Here is a 22322-nt window from a genome sequence, read left to right as displayed (position 1 = left end):
ACACAGAACTGGAGGGAGGCCATTGAGGCTGAAGCTGTTTCTCTGCAGGCCATTATGCCGGTGTAATTTAACCACCTGGTTGTAGCAGGAAGATGTTCGTGTCGGTACCACTCCTTTAGAGTACAAAGTCCAGGCCATTTTTGTAAAGGATGCAGTGTTGGAAATAGTTTAATGACTCTACTGTCATTTCCATTTGTGCTCTTGAGGACCAGAATACTGCTCTGATGGTGCTGATGTTTTGTGGCCTTTTCCATAGCGCTATAATATGGACTGTATTGAAGCTGGGATACGGGTGTCCTCCAGCAGTTGCATTGGGTCAGTTTTGCTCTTGCTGTGGCAGATCAGCGGGCTGTGCTCCAGGGACACTGCCCTGCAGAAACTGCTTCCTGCCTGCCTCCCGCTCATCCTATTCTTCCTTTTGCCAGCTTCTAAATGGTGCCGCATGCTATTGAACAGCACTGTTAGCTTCCTAGGTTGTTTGTACACCTCTGCGTACTTGCAGCTTTCCTACATGAGAAAACTGCAGCTCTGTTCTGCAGGAGTAGAGGGTTTGCCAGGAGCCTTCTTGCATCATAGGGCTGTGCTCGGAGTCTGTTTTCTGCAAGGAAAAAAAGTGGCCAGGGCTCGGGAGTAACGTTTGGGTCATGTGAGGGTAAGATGGGTGGGGGCCCTGTGTGAGTGCCAGCCTCGTTGGCTGTGTCACAGCCATTCTGCTTGATGTAACTTGGTGAACGTTGTTTGTCAGCGTGGTTCACGGGAAGTGAAAGCTGAAGGGACAGGGAGGAGCAGCTGTGTGAGACACGGGTCTGTATGTTGTGGTGATTGATTGTTCCCTCTCTGGGGGATGGATCGATGCTCTTCATTTACACAGGACTTTGTGGGCTGTATGGCAGAGGGGTATTCATGTTTCGTTTAGATCATTCTGTAAAAGATGATATTTGCATTGCCTGTTACATGAGGAAAAAGAGTTTTTGCCCTTCTGAATGACCCAATATTAATGTGCAGTGGCAAACAGTGCTCTGTTTTGAACAGCCCTGTGGCATTGCAGGTTTGTTCTCCTTTCTCTCTTGACGTGTCAGAGCCTTACAGCTCAGGCTGTTCTTAAAGCACAGCTGAGTGGGGCAGCTGAGAACCACTGCATGTGGCCCTGGTGGTTCCAGTTCAGAAAGCTGCTGGTGTGCCCTTGCTCATATGGTACTAAATAAACTGTAACAAACAGAGATGGGTTTTTATGTTGTTAAGGTGTGTGTTGGACAAAACTATTCCAAATTGGAGGCTGCTAGTGAAGTGCAGCCCTCCTCCTCGTTTTAATTAGCACTAGAAGTCTGTTTGAAGGGTGATGTTCCAGGGCGGTGCAGTGTGCTCTGAATGGAGGAGGAGTTTGCACACTGAAGCCACGTGCCTTCGTGTTAGCACTATGTTTGAAAGGAATAACCCATGCTTTCTTTACAGATAAAGCCTAATTTAGGTTATAAGCAGCTCAGGGCAGTTCCTGTCCTCTTGCTGCGTGTTCTGTTGTACCTGTCTTTTTGGAGCCCTAGCTAATGATTAAGCCTAATTTCAGCCTAACTTACTTTCTTAACAACAAGTAATGGACAGTAACTGCTTCAGAGTCTGGAGTGAGTTGTACCTAGAAAGTCAGGCTGGGAGGGCAGGTGTCTGAGCCAGCATCAGAAATGCAGAATGCGGTCTCAGAAACCTTCAAAAAGGAGTTACGCAACTTGGAACAGAAATCCCCATGGAACAGAGCAGCTGTAGGTCAGAAATGCAGTACTGCTGTTTCATCTTCGTGGGAGTCACTTCCATGTTATTTGAGCTCTTTGTGGGAGGAGATGTTTGCGCAGAAGATAAACTACGCACTTCTAATGTGATGCAATTGGAGCAAAGTTCCTCCTGAATGCTGAAGCAAACAAGTGAACCATTTTTTCCCTATTTTCTGATGTAAAGGGTGGAAAACACTATTATTTGGCAGTGTGCAGTTTGTGGATTTGTTTGCAGGCCTGGTGTGGAGCGTGCACTCTGTGAGTGCTGCAAGAGGAGCCCTCTCAGGGTAGCTCAGCACCCCCTGTGCACACAGTGCTTACGTAGCACCTGAATGTGACACTGCAGTAGTCTGGTATGTAGAGGAAATGAAGAATAGTTTGCAGCCTGGTTCCTGAGCTTCCAGGTTCAAAACCCATCCCAACTACAGATGATGATGACATAGGGACAGCAGGGATGTTAGTTAACAGGTGGGACATCTCTGCTGGAGTTTTCATCCTGGGAGGACTGCTTCATGCTTCTGGCAAGGCAAATGTAGGGTGATGGAAATGGATTTTTACTTGATTGGTTTTTCATGCAGCACTTAAGCAACTATTTGATACCATATCTCTGTTTAAGTACGTGAATGCTTTTATCTTTGTTTCCTTCTGGTTAATGTTTTACCTTTCAGTTTCTGTAATTCAGGGAAATGAAGTAGTATCAAGTCAGACCAGTGATCCATTTTGCATGTTTTGTTCTGGGATGGCCACGGTCTCCCCTTTGTTTTCTCTTGTTTGTCAGAGTAAAATTTGGATTTTCATAATCAACTTTTTTGTCTATTTTGACAAACTTCTTCCTTTTACACCTGAAGAGTATGGCAGAACTGCTCTGCCTGCCTCTGTGCTATCCAAAGCAAGTTGTGGGAACCATCAGCTTGAGAAATGGGAGAATTCATTATCGAAAATCCAGCAACAGCAGAGACAGTGTGAGCAAATGGATTTCCCAAGTACAGTAATTGCAGCAATTGAAGGAACTTCCAGCCCTCACTGAAGGGCTGAAAGCACTGCCCAAGGGGCACTGATGGGGAAGCACAGCTGTTTCACAACATGCAGAAGTGATTGTGCTTTTTTTCTCATAATACAATCCTTATTCCATGGATTGGGCCCATGAATTAAAATACCACTATTTGTCATAATAAGTACAAACTAGAAAGTAATTCTCCAGGAAGCAGTGTTAGCGTGGTTTTTTTGTTTTTTGTTTTTTCCAATCTGATTTTAACTAAAAAAGGCAAAATCTGATGATGGAAAAGTATATTAGCTCATTTAAATACCTAACTGCTCTTCTGGTTCAAAACTGACCCTGTTCTCTCCCTCAACTGCCCTTGGCTGGCAGTTACTTATCATGTGTAGAAAAATTAGGTGGTATTTTATGCTCTTGTATTTTTGGGGAAATTGGAGGTATCTTTTTATTGCTGCTTTTTGCCCCTACACAAGTGCACCTCTTATTTTTCCTTCTTCATCACGTTACCTGTTTATTTAAAAGTGCAGTGATACGTCTGCACATATGTGTGTTAATGGCCAACACAGATGTTTGTACCTGACTGGTGGAACTGCTGATCTCCCTTGTTGTTTCTCTGTGTTCTGCCTACACAGATGACTTTCTGTGGTGGTTTTGCTGTTAACGTGAATAGTAGAGACATCTCTGCTGGGTTGGGGTGGGAGTTGGGGTGTGCAGTTTGTGTGTCTCCACCTAGGGTGGTGTTCCATCAGTTTTTAATATCTCCTGCTTCTTACCCAGACCTTTTGCTTAAAAATTTCAAAGTTAATTTCACTTTTCTAGACTTAGAAGACTTAGCTAAAAACTTAAATTATCGGTAAGGTGGTTTTCTCATGTCTTATTTGCAGAGCACAGCCCTGTACTGCTTTTTAAGCATTCAGCTGTGTGTGCATGGCTGAGAGGACAAAATCCTTATGGATGGGGCCTTTACCAGCATGCAGCATGGGCATAATTATTGCAGAAATGGCGTGTATCTTCATGTGTAACACAGTACTTAATCTGTGTGCTGCTGAGCACATTGCCAGGCTTTCTCATTTGTGGAAATGGCTTCTTGTGTAACAGGCTTTGTGAAACAGAAGTAAAGAACTCTGCTTTTATGCTTTTTCTATGCTGAGTGAGCTGCCTTATTACAAATGAAAATAAATGCTTTAAGTATTCCCAGTGTTTTTACAACTTGGGCTTCTGATATTTGAAATGCAGCACAGAACCTCACACAGATGGAATGCAAACAACAAATGTAAAACTTCATTGGGCTGTAACAGGCCAGAGAGAAGGCTGAGGGCCTTAGCAGCAGTGCTGCAGTCAGTCTGCTGGTTGCAGTGTGGGCTGATGAACAGATTGCTGTTCTGTGTAACTGTTCTCCAGGTGGATTATGTAAGTGTAATAGCAGAACCTTGACACTTGTTTCTTTTTCTGTCTTTTGTAGTGTGCCGGTCAAATAAAAGCCCGTGGGTCTGTCTGACGTGCTCCAGTGTCCATTGTGGAAGGTGGGTATCAAGTGTTGGTGTGAAACATGTTCAGTCAGGCTTCTTGCTTGCTTGGCTGAGGCAATTCAAGAGGTTCCTGAATGCTTTTGTTCCCTGAAGGAAGCCTTCCTTGGCTTTATGTAATGCTGTGTACTTATCAAGCATGCTTCTTTGCTACCTTCTGAGAGTCCAGAGAATGTACCCAGCGCAGTTACTGTCCAAAAGAGACCTGAGTGCTGGATGTGATCGGTCAGCTCAGTCCCTGGTTGGTAGTTAGCAACCTGCCTGCAGCTGGGCACTGGGACTTGGACCCTTGGAGGTCCTGCCAACCCAAGCCGTTATTCCATGAAGGTGTCTGGAGAGCAGCTAACGCTGTGGACTGTTGTCAGGTTCCATTTAAGATGGAAACCCCCAAATCCAAGTTGGGCACAGCTTATTTGGAGTAAAAAAGCAAGTGTCCAGCTTAGGCAGAAAGTACTGTAAATGTACAGTAGTATAATTCTGGAACAAAGCAGTTATCATAGTATGTACGGGCTTCTGCAGATTCCTTCAGAGCATACCTACCTGATTTTGTATAAGCTGGAGCACACAAAGAATTTCTATGGGAACGAGACAGTCAGTGCTATTGTTTATATGTCAGGATAACTGTCGAAAAACTGCTTCTCTAAAAATGTTCTTGATGAATAAAATATTGAGTCTGTAGGCAGTGCTACCATTTAGTGTCTGATGTGTGAGCTTTTTAACGACACTGTCGTTAAATGTGGTGAGGTTGAAATACATCCTCCAGGTCCCACTGGGAACATTACCAACCAATTACAACACCAGAACATTTCTGGTGGAAGTGTGGCTTTGTAGACCTGTCATCTGCACTGTCAGCCAAAAAGTCACCTCCTGTAAGCACGACTGTCTGCTCTGGTTTCTGCCAGCACAGCAGTGTCCCTGGCCACATGGCTTCACCAGCGCAGTGCATTAGCAGAACTGTTTGTACCTGCATGTGAGAACAAATCCAGACCAGAAAAACCTTCATGTGGAGATGTACTGAATTCCTGGCAGTTGGCATTAAGCAAGAAGTGTGTGGGGTGTGGAAGTCACCTCTGGTCTGGCCATGCACTTCTAAGAGTTAATGATTTGTCAGCTGATGTTTAGGACTCCTGCATTTGTGATGACTTTTCTTTATTAATTGAAGACTTGACTTTCTAGAGAGTTATCTTACATGTTGGATTTGAGAATGCTCGCTGTGCCAACAAAAGAGCTGTAGGACTTTAGATTCTTTTCTCACCTATGTGACCCATGCTGCTAAAGTAATCACAAAAGAATTGAGTGCTGGGTGGGAAAACAAAGGAAACCTCCAAGAAAAATAGATGGGAAAATAACATGCAGAGCTAACCACATTATGAATGTGGAAAACAGGAACAGTGCTTTTCTTGGTTGTGGAAGTGCATGGGCCTGGTGAGGGCCCCTGTGCTGGCCCTGGGTACAGAGGTACAGAGATGCCAGTGTGTGGCTGCTATAAAGACAGCGATTTGGACATGAAGACTGATTTGGACAAAGTGGGAGAGTAAACAGGTAAAAAAAATTAAAAATCAAGTTGACTGATGTTTTCGTGTAGGTGAATTGCCTGTTTTAATGCTTATATGATACTGCATGCTTGTTAGGTTGTGATGTGTTCTGATTGATTTCGTTGTTTTCGTTTTGCTTTGTTCACCAAATGTTGGTGAAATAATTGTTTACAAAGCCTCACTTTTTTTTCTCCCTGTATTTTAGATATGTGAATGGCCACGCCAAAAAGCATTATGAAGATGCACAGATTCCTATGACCAATCATAAGAAAACAGAAAAACAAGAAAAAGTTCAGCATACTGTGTGTATGGATTGCAGTAGTTACAGTACATACTGGTAAGAGTTTCAACGCAGTAATTTGACAGCCTTTTACATAGTGGAAGCTGTAAACTTTAGACTCTTGTGAAGCATTATATCATATACGTTATTATGTATTTCATCTCTCGATTTCCAGACCTGACTGCTTGGAAGTTATGAGATAACCATCTGCTTTTGCGTGTCTTGTGTAGCATTGGTTGTGGCTGCACTCCTGTGCTTCAATAGCTTAGTTCAAACTTTTGGATGTAAATATAATTATGTGGGTTATGTATGTGTTATATACATATATATGTGGTTTGGATTTGTTTAGAACCTGCCTTCTTATTGCTGCTGTTCAGTTACTTTACTCCTTTCATCTAATGGATGAGCCTTTCATGGATCCTTTATTTGTATTACCAGAAAGTTAAGTAACATGCCATAGATCCTGTGTAAAAGATGTGAATATGAGATGTGCAAATGTGTGTGTGTGTGTTTGTTTGTTTCCAATATGCTTTTTTTCCTTCACTTTGGGGAAAAAAAGGCCTCTTTCAGATGGCAAGTTGGTACGAGCTGTGTGTGAGTCTGGGAGAGTGGTGGATCCTGCTTGGAAGCAGCAGGATCAAGTTCTCTGACAAGATTAAATAGCAGAATCATGGAAGTGGCTCTGTTGACAAAAGCACAGCCTAGGCTGCTTGTGCAGGACATAAATAGTACAGATCTTAGGGAGGTCAGTGTTACTGTCTTGTAAAATTACTTACTTACAGAGCTGCACGGGTGGGTACTGTTTTGTTCAGAAAATCTTTGTGTACTTTATGGGGGAAAAGTCTATCAGCTGAAGTTTGTGTGTCCATTTTATGAAGAACAATTCTGTAACAAATGTTTTTATTGCTTGCAAGTAAAACCACAGTTAAAGTGTTCCACCTGAGGAAATTCTGCTTGGAGCAATTCAGAAATGACTTGGGCAGTGTGTGTAGCAGTGACAGGAGCTATAGAGTTGTTAAACTCAGAGGGAAGTAAAATGGGAGTGCCTTTATGATGTATGGGGACTTTGCCTTTTCCTACATTTTACATCAGTGACCACCAGTTTTCTCCATTCCTGTGTGAAAACGTATTTTTTCCAAGTAGTAACATGCACATGTATTAGCAGCATTGGAACAGCTGTGGGAAGCTAATCCCAGTTTCCCAATTAAGCTGTTAACAACTGAATTCTGAGCTGTGATTTTTTTTTTTTTTTTTTTTTTAGTCACACTGAAAGTAATAACGTATGCAGGAATTCTAGTGAGATATTTGAAATCTTGATTATATCTCCACTGACAAACAGTGTATGCCTGGTCTGCCAGAACTCGCAGAGGCTTGGTGTGTGTACACAGCACAGCTCCCTGCTGACCTCATCTCAAACCTAGATATTTTTTGCACTGCAAAAAATGGTGCTCAAACGGAGGACAGTGACCTGCTATTGAAACAGAATGTGTTTGTGAGGTGGGCACCCTCTTTGGAAGCTCACTGGTGTTTCACAGCATATTTGTAATAGAAGGCAGAAGGAGCAGTTCAGCATGTGATGTGTTTTCTGCTGTAATCAAAGCAGAAGGCTGAGTCATCAGTGGCTGAACTGGAACTAATTGCAGAGAGCTTTGCCGTGGGGACTTCCTCTTGCATATAATTCCCTGGCAGATTACAAGTCTGCTGTGCCAATGTGAAGCTGAGCGAGTTTCAGAAGCAGCATATCTTTGCTTTCGTTAGAATATTTTGGGGCTTTTGGTTGTCAGAAAACAAATTACTGGATTTGGTATTGCACTCATTTATATATGTGTGTGTGTGTATATATACCATGTGTCTGTATATACATACATAAATACGTGTCTATGTAGATGTATTCCTCCCTCTTTCCCCCATGGAGTGAGCTTAGATGTAAGAAGATACAGCAGAAAACGTTTGGACCAATGCCTGCCCCTGTATTTTGGGCAGTTCTGTAAGGGTTGCTGTCAACCAGTGCTTGCCACTGGAGGAAATGGTTGGGTGAGCTCCAGCCATAACCAGCTACTGAAGATGGAACTTTAAAATGTTATTTCCAGCTTCTTTAGTGTAGATGTGAAGCTATGAGATATTGGGATGTTTATGCAATTATGTTGCTTCCAAGGGAACTTTTATTTAAAATCAGTATTCTATGCAAAGCAGTATGGGCAACCTCAGTAATTTGAAAGTCAAGAAAATACAATCCTAAGACTTAATTAATTGCATTTTACTTCTGTAAAGGTGACAGAGAGGCTTTTCTGCAGCGCTTCTACTTTTTAGTTGTGGAGTTTCGTTGAGCTGCGTGGAAAACTCCTGTTCTGCTTTCATCCTTTGGATTCTCAGTAGCTGTGTTCCTTAGCTGGGTGGTGGCAGTAGTGTGTCTGTGTAGGCTGTTAGAATGATAAGGCATTTAATTTCATCCCATCCTTCTCTTCAGCAGTCACGAGAGCACAGTGCAGGGTTTGTTGCAGCCATTCCTTTTCAGTCCAAGGAGATGAAATGCTGCAACTGTTGGAGCTAATGTGGTTTATTGAATTTTGTATCATTCTCACCAAAACCAGAACAGTCCCCTATAAACAGGAATTGCGTTTCAGAGTGGAAGTCCAGGTGTGCAGATGTGAAACCAGCTCTTCTAGTTCAGCAGTAAGGTGGCTTAGAGACTTGCAGTGAACTTGTCTGCTTTCAGTCCCTGTACACGAACATAAATGGCTGACAGAAGTGAACAGTCCTAATTAAAGTGTGCCTGGGAAATACATTCACAAACTTCTTCCCCTCCCAAACTAACTGTGTCAAGCTTTCAAAAATCCATCACTAGTAATAGCTCTTCTGTGGATTCCTTATTTAAGATCTAAGAGTTACGGCTGCTGTGTTCAGTGTTTGGAAATTCTGAGAGTTGTATTAAGTTTCTGTTTGCAGATGAAAGAGCCCTTGAAGAAACCAGACATCCTGGGTGCTGCTTTGCAGGCTCCTTGCCATGGGAAGGGCATTACTTTCCCAACTCTGCAATCCCTTGATGAGTTCAGTGTTTGAATTAACATTGGCAGTACTGTTGCCTTTGTACTACATCACAGATTTACACAGCAAAGAATGTTGTAAATTCCAGTTGTGCCTGATAGTTGAGATAGCTTCATTAGTTTACAAAGCATGGATCTGCTCCAATTGATGATGAGAATGTATTTCATAGTGGAGTCGCTGCCAAAGAAGGAGGGGAGCAGTGAGAGCTGTGCTGTTAAGGATGCCCAGTGTAAGCTGGTTGTCCCCACAGAAAGGCCGACCCCAAGAGCTGCATTGGATGCCACAGAGCTACCAGGCACCCAGAGCTGAGCAGCCTTTGTGCAAGGCTGAGGAGGACACTGGGTCTCTGCTCTTTTATTTTATGCACGTTGCTCTCATGTGAGCTGGTGCATGTGGTGTGAAGTCTTTTCTTGCTTTCCTGTTTCTCATGCCTTAATATGGTTGTCTTGTTGGTGAGCTACTTGTTGGCTGGCCTTGTGAGATGCTGTGAAATGCTGTTCCTGGGCTGTTCCATGCTGCTTCAGCTCTTGTTCCTTAGTTTTAAGGGGTCTTGTCTTTCCTTCTCCCTTTTTGTACAGTTAGAAGAGCTAGCTATGGATAACAGAATCCATGGCATCCCATGGAAATGTGAAAACTTTGTAGAAGATCACAGAACTTGCTGATTGCTGTCATCCTTTACTGAACATAGTTTACATAGGAACTGTTACTACCTTTAACACTGCTGTGGTATTTTTACTTAAAGCTTGTGTGTTTAACTTTTTTGCTGGTGGTGTATGTACAGACAGCAGGTCTGGAGCTGCTGACATCCTGCTGGTGCAGAGCTAGGTTGGTTGCTGGGCTGTGAGCTCTCAAATGAGCAGCATCAACAGCCTGCATTTCTAGGAACATCTCCACCAGAGGGAAGCAGTTGGCTTTTTGTTTTGGTGGGTTTTTTTGTTTTTTTTTTTTTTAATTTTATTCCTTTATGCATCATTTGGCTGTGGCTTGGTTCTTTTCAACCTTGTTTCTGCTGAGAGACCGTTTTGCTTTTCCTCCTTGCGCTCATCTGGAGGCAGTGGGGGATCAGCTTTTGCTTGTTTGTTTTTTTAGCTCAGTTATTTTTGCACTCCTGCCTTGGAAACATCTCACAACTCTCTTCGTGTTTGTGCTTCTGCACATTAAAAATGGTGAGAGAAGGAGTGGTATTTGTGGCTGTAGCCCACGGTATGAGTTGCCACAGCCCTCTGGTGTGAGCTGGACAGACCACAATGTCTCTTCGTTCATCCTCCCTGCTCTTTTTTCCATGGCAGAAACTCCAGCACTGCACATAAGTTCAGCAGCTCTTGATGGCAAACCCATGAGGTTTTAGTGATAGTTTTACTTTTTTTTTATTTTTCAAATAAATGGGTTTCTGCTATACGTTGATTTAAAAAACTTCATATTCTATTTACTGACATCTGTTCCTCTTTTGATAAATCTTCTATGGGTTGCCTACTGCTGCTTTTGGTTACACGGCAAGTTGGAGTTTTTGCTTAACTGGAACAGTGTACTAAGTTGAGTGATAGGTAATGCTTCTGTTTTCTGATAAAGAAGTAGCTAGAAATAAATAACATGTAATGAAATATTGCCCGGACCATCTCTTGCTGTAAGGCACTGGTCAGAGGGAACCAGGCTCAGTTTGTAGCTGTTGTGTTCCCCTCTCCTCCTCATAATTTTCACTCAATCACTGCAGTGCTTCCACATGACTGCTCTGGAGTACTTCACTGAAATTGGATTAACATTGATTAGTATTTTTACTTAAAGCTTGTATGTATAAATATGTTTCTTTTTCTGATAAATATTCTTCATTCTGATAAATCTTCTTGCAGTTACCGCTGTGATGACTTTGTTGTGAATGATACCAAGCTGGGGCTGGTGCAGAAGGTCAGAGAGCATCTACAGAACTTGGAAAAGTAAGTGGTGTATTTACTACCCGTGCTTTGGGTAGGCTGACAGTATTGCATCATTTAAATGGGATTTCTGTTCTCTATGCATATTTAGTACATGTGTTTTGGTCATTGTATGAGTGATACTGTGCATATCTACAAATGCCTTTTCATCACCGAGGAGCAGGTGGAAGAGGTTTGGCTGATCATGTACATCTTGTTTCTTATATGTTGTGCCTTTAGAGACTGTGTGTGCAGGAATCTAGAAATTCATTAGGTTTCTTTCTCCCGCGTCAATAATCCCTATATTGTTCCTTAGAAATAGGACAGGATTTCCAGAACAGAATCACAGTTTCATCACAAGCAGAAAAAAAGTTTCCGAAGCAAAGAAACTGAAACTGAAATGTTGGTGGAAGTAGTTTTCGTGTTATTTGCATAGTTTGGTTTCCAAGCAGAAAGACTAAGAAAGGTTTATGAACTTAAACTGTACAGAAGAAACATGTGTTTCCTGTGACTTTTTCTGGCTCTCTGCCATGGAAAAGTAAATACTGTAATCTCTGTGATGCAGATGCTGTGGCCTGTGCTAGATAGCAAATATTTTTTTTCTTAGTTTGCTTGCAAATCTTCCCTAGTCCAAAGTGGAAGCGTGTGTGCGTTCCGTGCTTCCCAATCTATTGAAATGCCCCAGAGTTCAAACAGCACTCCTCTGAGAAGTCTCTGCGATTCAGAGAGTGTCTGGGTCCTTCCTCAGTGTGTTGGGGACTTTATAAGTAGCGTTAATGCATTGATTTGGTGAGATGTAGGGGTTGTGGGCACAGTGAGAGCACACCTGGGAGATGTCGCTCTTCCAGAGGCAGATGTCGTGGTGGAGGATTCCATGGTGTCTGATGATAGCTTTTGAATGTTTGGAGGGCTTTTCAATTCAGAAACAAAACTGAAATAGAGCAAAGCCTAAAAGCTGTAACGTGCTACAGTTCTGCTGTTAGAGAGAAGTCCTGAGTGGAAGAATCCAGGGCCCCTGATTTCTGGTGCTGTGGAAGAGAGAAGCTTGTTGTTCTTGTGGCATTGTATGAGTCTTACCCAGGTGTTACACCCTGATGTATTTATACGTCAGAGTAGTGCAATACATTACTGATTGCGCTTCAGATACTTCTGGTCTTTGGTACTTCACTTTGTCCTGGCTTTCTCAGAATTCAAGATTACTCTTCTGGCAGAAGTATTTTATGCAATACTCTCTATTAAGTAGCCCTTTGGTTATGGGAGAAGATGAAGACTGTTTCAGATCAGAGGTGGCAAGTAACAAGGGATGTTTCAGGGCACGCACTGCAGTATGCATAGCCTAACACAGTTAGCTCGGACTTGGGTGTTGAAAATAGGATGTGCATCTGTACTCTATGCATTCTATTTTCAGACTATGAAACGCATGTGTAGTGATCAGGAAGCTCTCTCCTGTCTTAATGACAGCTGATGGCAGATGTGATAACTGTTATGACATTGGGATGATTATCTGTTGTCCGTTTCCTGCAAGATTTTGTTTTATAGTAACATGTTTTATTTGCTTCCCAACAGTTCAGCCTTTACATCAGACAGACACAGGAAAAGAAAACTATTGGAAAACTCATCTCTGAACAGCAAGTTACTAAAAGTAAATGTAAGTATAACAGTGCTAATACACAGTTTTGCTAAACCTTTTGAGGTTTATAGTTGGCCTAGATTTAAAGTATTTAGCCAGCTACCAACTCCTCCCTGGTTTATTTTGTCTTCCTCATCTCCTGTCCACACTGAGGAAAGAGCCTCTTCTCATTAAATAACGTTTGATACTCTACTGTACTTCTGCTGGCCTACACTTTGAGCTTCTCTTTGTTCCTTAAGATCAGGGAGATGGAAAACAGGTAGTACTCAAGAAATTAAAACAGCTAGAAGGAAGGTTTTATTTTCTTTTGTTTTATTTTGAGCAGACGGGGTATTTATTTTGTTCTTTTTAGAGTGCAGAAAGAAGACAGGCAGGTCTTTGTCTAAAGGGGAATAAGAGAGTAGTTCTTAAGAAAAAGTAGAAAGCTTTTAAAACTTCTAAGAAACAACTGATGAAATTTGCTTTCCAAAGCAGCTGTGAAATATTCTGAAGACTGTACTCCCTCTCACGTTCCACCTTCCTGATGGTTTGACCTCACGTCTGTTGAACAGTACCCAGGAGAACACAGTCCAGCTCTGTCTGAAAAGCTGCACAGTATTTTCCAGTCAAAGAATGCTCCAAACCAAATGCCTGTTTGTGATGGCTAGAGTTGAGGGATCTTCTAATCCACATAATTTCTCACAGATTTCAGGGAGGGGGAAAGAAGCGAGAGTGACTTGGCTCTATGTGACTGCCTTGTTTTTACCCTTCACCAGAGGGAACGTAGAGCACAGTGCTGTCTCCTTGGGCCTTGGGCCTGCAGCACAGCAGTGAATTCCAGTGGAGCTGAAGTAATGGCTGTCTTCAGCTTCAAGAAATAATTGTCTGAGTGGGAAGCGAAGAAGCTCTGATTATGAATGGAAATAAGAGGGGAGGGGTGGCAGAAGCAAAGCAGTCAGTTGCTGCTTTGCAAAGTCTTTGGGATTAGTGACATTGAAAATGTACTGCCAGGGTTGCTTTGGCTTTGAAACCGCATTTTTCAACCCGAGTAGTTTAATGATTGTTAAAATTTGTGTTGATATCACAGTAACAGCTCTGCTGGGAGAAAGTAGGTGAGCAGGGACGTATGTCTTTAACCTAACCATCCTCACTTCCAGGGAAGCACCACTGCCCTCTGTGCCACAGGCCTTCGGAACCTGGGGAACACGTGTTTCATGAATGCGATCCTTCAGTCGCTCAGGTACTTCCTCTCTGTCAGTCAGGGCTGAGCTTGCCAAAGACAAAGCACAAGGCCATTACTGGGACTTCTGTAGCAGAGCGTAGAATCAGTAGGTAGATGATGACACTGTTAACTTCCTTAGCAGCTGCAGCCTGTTTTTGTTAGGGAATGCTTTCCGATAACTCGGTCTGTCATAGAACCCATTTGTCAAAGCAGAGCCAAAATGTAGTTGTTTCGGGTATTTGGGATGATGGTGGTATTTACGGATTCATTCACTCATTTATAGAAGATAAGTATTTATTACAGTATTTCTAGTATTGTGGAAGAAAATACTAAAAAAAAAACAAAAAAAAAACCCTAGTTCATGTTGCCATCATTTATCATCGCTAGATGAAGTTCTGTCCATGGATTTCAAATAACAGACTCCAGGGTACATAACCTTCCCTTTATTCTCTGCCCTTTAAGGATTTCATTCTTTTTTTTTTCCCAGTAACATTCAGCAGTTTTGCTGTTACTTCAAAGAATTGCCTGCTGTGGAGCTGAGGAATGGGAAGACAGCAGGCAGGAGAACTTACCATACCAGGAGCCAGGGAGATAACAATGTGTAAGCAGAGTCTTCTTTGTTGTCACTGAACTTTAATGAAAACGGCAAATTCTTAACTCATAGAGCTGCTATATGCTTTCAGTGTTAGAGAGTCATAGAAAATGATCCCTAGAGGACCAGTATCGTAGAAAAATAGTTGGCTGCACAAGAAAAGGAACTGCTGCTTGCAGTGGGCTCGTTTCAGCCTTGTCCTGTAGGGGGAGGCAGTCAAATACATCAGGAAGTGCTGAAGTACCTTTAGGGTAAGGTTAGGAAGTGCTAGTTAAATACTGCCACGTGGTTGTGCCATTCAGAGCCTGTAACTTGTTTCAGCAAGCATTGAAGTGACCATGTTAGTAGACTTTACAACATAATGGTGAAGAGTACATAGATTTCCAGTATCTGGAATGTCATTTTCCTAACCTGTCCACCTCTGATGTTATGGGTAGGATTTTAGACATAAACTCTTTGAAGTACTGGAATGTACTCGGTCATTACAATTTTAACCAAGGTGATGTCTGATGTGTGTACCATAGAGCTAGTAAACCCTCAGGAGTTGTAATGCAAGCCCATATTCATCACCAGCTTTTACTTTCTTTCTAGTTCATTGGTGGAAGAATTCAGAAAGACACTTTGTGCTTTATGGCAAGGAAGCCAAACTGCATTTAGTCCAGAATCCTTATTTTATGTTGTTTGGAAAATTATGCCAAATTTTAGGTAAGTTTTGTAAAATAACGATATTTCTTACTGTAATCTTGTATTGCTGGTGTCCTGATCTCAAACCTGCTGAATGTGGGAGATGGAGAATGCAGACTTCCTGTATACCCACAAATACGTCTGGAAAAAAATCTTTACTTACGTTTGCGTTTGTTTATCAGTAGATCTTTTTTCCCCACTCTTTGACCGTATGCTGTATGTAACACTGTTAGAAATGGCAGAGATCTCAAATGCTAAAACACTTTGTAAAGTGTTTGTAAAGATACTTTGTGCCTCGTGGCAAAGAAGCAAAAGTGCCTTTATATCCGAGTCATATTCCAAGCTTGCTCCAATAAGAAACTGATGTAGTCAGATTAAAAATGTGCAGATCTACATGCAAATGTACTGGGTAAAACTTCCTTGATTCTCTGAAAGCACAGTTACCATCATTAGTTGGACGTGAAATGAGGACTACAATAAAACTAGGCATTTTGTGCCCATACTGACAAAAAAAGAAAGACAATGGTTACTCAAGTAAATTGAAGTATCATTCCTCTCCAAGGTCTCCCTGTCCTGGCCCCTGAACCTCTTTCAAAGGAGCACAGAAACCTGTTAGGATATATTGTGATGAAGGTAAGTTGCTCCATGTTCTCAGATAGTAAAGATGCTGTAATCTGTTACGCCTCTAGCAGTGCTGAAAAGATGCTGTGAACATACATGAGTAACCCAAATAACGAAAGTGGTTTTATTCTATTCTTCACACTGCCTAGTCTGTTTCAGTTGGCTTAAGAGAATCAAGGAAGTTTAATACCAGTAGTTTCATGCAGTGACCAAAAACTCCATCCGTGATCTCTTTGATCATTTTTCCAACTACAGTCTTCACTGTAATTCCTGATAGGCTAAGCAAGAAACAATTTGAGTTCCTCAAGCAAATTTTCAGCACTGTGGATTCTATCAGAGTTTTTAAAAGTGTTTTTATATTGTTTTAGGGTTTTAAAATTATTTTCCCCTTATTCCCACTTAGCTGGGAACATGTGCATGATTAACTGATGAGGAGTCACTTGGAAAGCAGTGTCAGCTGGTCAGTAAATCCCCGCTCCCACATGGTCCAGTGAGAAAGCTTGTTCAGTGCTTGACTGGACCTTGTAAAAGGTGATGGTGTTCCTGTTGTGCATTGTATGCTGCTCACCAGATAGAGCGGAGGAGCTGCATAGATGCTCAGGAAAGGTGGCTGGAACCAATAGCTTACCAACAGCAAAGCGGCTGCTTTGGCATGAAGTGATGGCGGCAGGGAGGGAAAACATACTTGGAAACTTGGTTTAATATTTTTTTAAGCTTAAAGAGATGTCAGTTGTTGAAGGTGTGTGTCTGCCTCCTGGACTGCAAGTGCTGCTTTTCTTTCAGAAGGTTACAGTCTTTGTTACAGAAGGTTGAACAAAAAAAGGGTTGCTTGGACTCTTGATGGCACTCTGTCTCATCTCACGTGTAATCTGTGTAGAGAATGTTGCTTATGGTTTTTAAGACTTGTATATGACAAGCATAGCCAGAGTGTCTCTAAGCTCAAATTCTGCTGCCAAAGTCCTGCTCCTTGACGTTGTACTAAAGCTGCTGCTTTGATTGTGCTCTGTGCCAAAATAGCCTGCAGCTTCATGCTGAGTTGCAAGATGTGTGTTTTGTAGTCTTACTGCTGTATAAATAGCATGCTCTGTTCTCTTAGTAAATGTCCCTGTTCATATCTTGCTATCTGTAGGAAAAGGGATATCAGCAGTGGGCTTGTGATATTACAGTCAGATCAGTGATATTACACAAACTGTCAGAGAAACTCTGCATTTCAGCTGAAGAGCGTTTGTCCATATCCTCACAGTCTTTTCAAGATCTGCATTTAGACGTAAACTTTTTATCAAATACAAAGAATCTTTCATCTATAAATAACTTATTTGTGTGCCAGCGTAAAATCCGTGCATCAGGACCACAGCCAACAGTGTGGAATGATTCCAAAGGTTATTTAATCATACCTGTTGGAGATCAAATGCACTATGTTAGGAGTTCTTTTAGGAGGAAGTTACTGTTGGGAAGGTATCTGAAGCAAAGTAGATCCCATAAATGTAATCTTCAGCTGTTAATGATGATTTTTCCATCTGTTCAATAAGCAGGAGATACCTGTATTAAATATGCTTTTTTCTTAATGATTTCAAAGTTTGCATTGTCACTGAGAAATGCATGTGGGAAATCAAACGCTGAGAATAAATTCCTTGTATCAGTGGGGAGGGGAACAAGCAGACAAGCAAACAACTAGAACTGCCAAAGCATCACGTGGGCTTTGTACCAAATGAAGAGCATGCAGTCATTCTGACATGGCACAGCACCCATATGTTTGGTGATGTCCTTGAAAGGCACCAGTTTTGAGACTTCAGTATGCTGACCATAACTGGGGTCCAGAGTTGGGATGAGCAGAGTGTTGGCTGAATCCAGTTATCTGAGTTGTAACAGTTCTGCAGCAGCTCTTCCATTATAAAACTTACCTTAGAAGTTCCTCATGGAGATAGCTGCACAGTGATGGTGCTGTGAGGGCACAGAGGTTGTGGTGTGTTTGCTCATCAGTGTACCTTTCTGAGGGCTTTGGTTCAAAATACACATGGCTCTTTAAATCCTGCTCAGTATTGCTAAACAAACGTACGTTCTTCCGAGTGACATGCTCTGTCTTGCAGTAATGCAGCCCAAACCTTTGGTGATGATGATGTTTTTGTTTTTGCTCAAGGGGATACCAGCAACAGGATGCCCACGAGTTCATGCGTTACCTTCTGGACCATCTACACCTGGAACTCCAGGGTGGCTTTAATGGTGTTTCACGTTCAGTAATTTTGCAAGAAAATTCTAGCCTGACTGCGAGCAGCAAATGTTGCATGTAAGAAATGTTTTCTAATTAATTCTTCAATACCTTAGTGCCTTTGTTATAGGTCTGGGTGGCTGATCTGGAAGTTTAAGTGCATGTTTCCTTGTTGGAGCTGTCCTCAGCAAATGTGTAACATCACAGTTACAAAGCTGCAGGGGCGTGGACTATGATCCTATGGGATCTTCTTCCTTTCAGAAGGAAGTACGGCCCTCAGATGAGCATTCTTTTCCTGGCTGTGAGCGTACAGAGTAAGTTGTAAACACACTTCAGAAGAAAAAATCTGTGTAGTTCCTATTCTGTATGCATATAGAATTATCTTCTTTTAGAGTGATAGATGGCTTGAAAAATACAGAGGTGAAAAGGCTGTCAAGTACCTGCATGCTTAAATTGTCAGTGGAACTTGTAGACTAGGGAGAAAGCAGAGCAGCTTCTGTTGTACTTGAGGCAGTTTCCCTGCAGATGGTCTCTGTGTTTTGTTTATCACTTGATGCACACTTAAAGCTGCTGGTTTTTTTTGTTGTTGTTTTCCTGCTACTGTTGATTTTCATGTTGTTGTGCATCCTGAAACAGGCACTCATCTGCCTATTCGTAGAATCACAGAATGGCCTGGGTTGAAAAGGACCACAGTGATCATCTAGCTTCAACCCTCCCAACCACACACCTCTCTTAAAATACTGCCCTTGAATTTTGCTGGGTGTGCTTCCTCTCAGATTAAAGCTACCACGGGGAGAAAGCATTTTAATTTGCTTCATGAAGCAAGGTCAGGTCAGTTTGGTCCTTGGATTCCCTGAGCAGAAGTTGAGTGAATTTTCACTTTCTGTACTGATGAGGACATAGTAGACAGCTCCCTAGCCCTCTCCCCAAAAAACAAGTGTCTAAAATTGCTCTTAGAATTAAAGAATGCTTGTAAAGTAAACCAGTTTTGTTTTCAATGTGCATAAAAGTATCTGACCCTCGGGAGAACTTAACTTCGTTGAGATGTGTACAGTAATTCTGTTCTGAGCATGGAGAGGTGGAATATGGTAGCAGTGAACTGCCTTTTGTCAAAGGCACACTGAGGTCCTATGTGCTTAAATGGTTACAGTGTGAGGATGCTGTGAATACTCTCTTCTTGAGTGCCCGTTTATTTGGGCAGCCATTTCCTTCTGCTTTACAGTTAATATCAGCTCTGCTTGTTCAGTTATAGATGGAGCACTGATACAGAACATGGGTTTTTGCAGGTTTGCAGCATCAGAACTACAAGCACAAACTAGCATGTTACTGCAGAGTTGTATAACAAAATGGTTTGTTCTCATTGGGCTATAAGGTCATTACCTAATCTGCAGAAAAGATTCGGTAAGAGACTTAACCTAATGGAAGTGTAGAGGATGATGATGCTGGTAGACACTGCTTAGCTTATCTTAATGCAACGTAAGCTGTCCTTGGTAGCAAAACAGGAGAAATGTAGGAACCTGACTTAAAGGAGTCCAAATTACTTGCAGCAAAGAAGGTTAAGTTTCAAAACAAGAAGGTTGACCTACCTGTGAGGGAAGAATTTTTGTTTGGAAACAGCCTCAGTCACAGGACACCTTGTGAGAATCAGCTCTGCGTGATAACAAGGGACTCAGCCAGTACTTCAGCACTAAAATAGCCAGCTTCTGTGTAAAGCGTATGCAGTTCAGTTCGTATTTTCTGTTGGTACAAAGTAAAGCACTGCAACAGCTAAATACTTGCAGTAGGCACTTCTGGGATGGATGAAAGCCCTGTGAATGAACAGTCCCTCTTTATGGGCTAAACTTTTCTGTGCAGCAGCAATGAGTGATGAACTAATTGTATGAGGTATTACCAATGAAACCCAGACCAGATTTCTGACTTTTCTTCTTTGTTCTGATCTGCCTAGAAATGGAGCCTCTACTGTTGTCACAGCCATTTTTGGAGGCATTCTTCAAAATGAAGTCAACTGCTTAATATGTGGAACAGAATCTAGAAAATTTGACCCATTCCTAGGTAAGATGCCTCTTGTCTTAAAAAATAAAAATAAAAAAGAGTGGGTGATTCAAGGTAGGAAAACAAATCTGAAATTCGATCCATTCAGATGTCATATGACTGGACCGCAGGTTTAGTGTGGAATGATTAAGCATTGTTTTATTCCACCCTAAAGCTTTTTCTTTATGCTTGTTTTCCCAGATCTTTCGCTAGATATTCCAAGTCAGTTCAGAAATAAACGTACTAAAAATCAAGAAAATGGACCAATGTGCACACTACGAGGTAAGGGTGCCTGGATAAGGAGCTTATTGACTAGAATTGGAGTGTACACTCACCTCTTTCAGGAGCCAGGCTTTCAGCCAGGTTACGACTTGGTGGCATGTGCCGTCTGATTTTATCAATGTTGCACTACAAAAAGGTGCAAAAACAATTTTCCACGTATGTCTCACCCATCACTACGTATTGATGTGCTGCTTTAATAAACTGGGGCTGAGATGTGCTTTGGTTTGAGATGTGCAAGTCAGCTAAATACTGAGGGAAATACCAGCAGTGCTTTCTTCATGGTCAGTGTTCTCCATCTTGTCCAGTTTTTCCAGCCCACATTTGTGTACATCGATCTGTAACAGCTGTACTGCTAAGGCACTGTGCTTACAAGCACGTTTTGTGAGCGCGCTCCTCATGCAGAGTGAGGCTGACTCTTGTGAGTCTCTGCTTTTTAAACAACATAAACACAGTCCTGTAAAGCTAGGTAGAGTTGCTGTGATTGGTTTTGTTTTAAGGGATGTTAATTTTGATGCGTTCATAAGTCTACCTGATGCAAATTGGAAAATACTAAGTGAAAAAACATTTTTTTTTTTTCCTTTGCTCATCCTGTACTTAAAACCAGATCACTTCTATAAGTTGAACATTTGTTATTGGAACATAATGAAATTTCTTCTGAACATAAACCATTGTGCTGAGTGGTGGAAGGAATCTCGTTTGGAGGAGTTTTTTTTTCCTCTGGAACTGCTTATAGCTGTCTTTGCTGAAAGGAGCAAGGAACATTGCATGTCAGAACCTGCTGGTGTGTGACAGCTGCAGATTTTTGGTGCACAACCTGTAGATTAACAAGACTGACTGCAACACAGGCGCACCTTTATGTTGCTGAGTTTGCTGCATTTTATGTTACAAAGATCATTTGCTGTAATCTTGATTTAGATTTGTGTGTGTTGTTTTTATTTCTAGATTGTCTTCGCAGTTTTACAGACCTGGAGGAACTTGATGAGACGGAGCTGTATATGTGTCATAAATGCAAAAAGAAACAGAAGTCCACCAAAAAATTCTGGATTCAGAAACTACCAAAGGTTTGTATAAACATGAAAAGTAACAGCATAGCAGTTTGTCAAAGAAGTGGCTGCTCAGCTGTTCCTAGACCAACACCTGACCCTTCCAGATAGGTAGCAGCAAATTCAGCCAGTTCCTCTAATGCTTCTATTTTATTTTATTAATCCCGTAGGTGCTATGCTTACACTTGAAACGATTTCACTGGACAGCATATCTAAGAAACAAAGTTGATACATACGTTGAGTTTCCCTTACGAGGCCTAGACATGAAATGTTACCTGTTAGAGGTATGGAGACTCCCATGGAAACCTCCTAGAGAAATTCTTTCCATCATATATGTCTTTGTTACAAATTACAGCAGGTATCGCTGAAATCTGAAGAGTTTTGTCTTTTTAACTGCAGCCTGAAAACAGTGGCCCAGAAAGCTGTCTCTATGATCTCGCAGCTGTTGTTGTGCATCACGGCTCAGGGTGAGTACATGGAGTAAGCCTGCTTCAGGGCAGAGATCTTCTCACTGAATTACATGCCAACTTATTTAAGGCTTTTATTCTCCTAGTGAATGTCTGTATATATCACTGGTGGAAACATGCAGTAATTTACAAGCTCCTGTGGAACTAAGTTGAAATAACATCAGACAGATACGTTTATGATGTAGTTATTCCCGTGAATTCCCCTTGGCAGTCGCTAGGGGTAATCACTAAAGTGAAAGAATGAAAAGCATGGAAACTAACACTGTGAATAAAAGGTCCTTTCAGAAGTTTGTGCTTCATTTTGAGATAAAGCAAAGATATTTTTCTCTTATGCGTTTATGCCAGAGTGCATGTGTTCAAAACACACGTAACAGTGGCACAGTCTTCTGTGCCTACAGGAGTAAAATCTCAAAGTGAATGCTAATAGGTGTGCCACAAAGCTGAACACTATTAGTATTTTGAAGTAAAATTGCTGGGTATGGGTTGTTCAGGTTTTTTTTTTTCCTTTTTTT

General features: G+C 41.8%; 1 protein-coding gene across 2 annotated transcripts; it reads left to right on the top strand.

The window, feature by feature from the left end:
• Positions 1–2320: 2320 nt before the first annotated feature.
• Positions 2321–22277, top strand: USP3 (ubiquitin specific peptidase 3). Of its 2 annotated transcripts, none has more exons than XM_019619431.2 (14): positions 2321–2378; positions 4223–4283; positions 6027–6158; positions 10994–11077; positions 12620–12701; positions 13820–13902; positions 14372–14485; positions 15068–15181; positions 17919–18065; positions 19933–20039; positions 20220–20300; positions 21243–21361; positions 21514–21627; positions 21743–22274. In XM_019619431.2, the coding sequence occupies exons 1-14, from the start codon at positions 2336–2338 to the stop codon at positions 21812–21814; spliced, it is 1353 nt and encodes a 450-aa protein (XP_019474976.1). In that variant the 5' UTR covers positions 2321–2335; the 3' UTR covers positions 21815–22274. The 2 variants fall into 2 exon arrangements, with proteins under 2 accessions (XP_019474976.1, XP_010715623.1); XM_010717321.3 differs by lacking the exon at positions 2321–2378 and adding an exon at positions 2488–2725 and having other exon boundaries at positions 21743–22277.
• The last annotated feature ends 45 nt before the right edge of the window (positions 22278–22322 follow it).

The sequence above is a fragment of the Meleagris gallopavo genome, chromosome 12, assembly GCF_000146605.3.
Source record: "Meleagris gallopavo isolate NT-WF06-2002-E0010 breed Aviagen turkey brand Nicholas breeding stock chromosome 12, Turkey_5.1, whole genome shotgun sequence".
In the NCBI taxonomy this organism is placed as follows: Eukaryota; Metazoa; Chordata; class Aves; order Galliformes; family Phasianidae; genus Meleagris; species Meleagris gallopavo.
The sequence above is the reverse complement of the archived record's forward strand: the minus strand, read 5'-3'. Positions and strand labels throughout refer to the sequence as shown.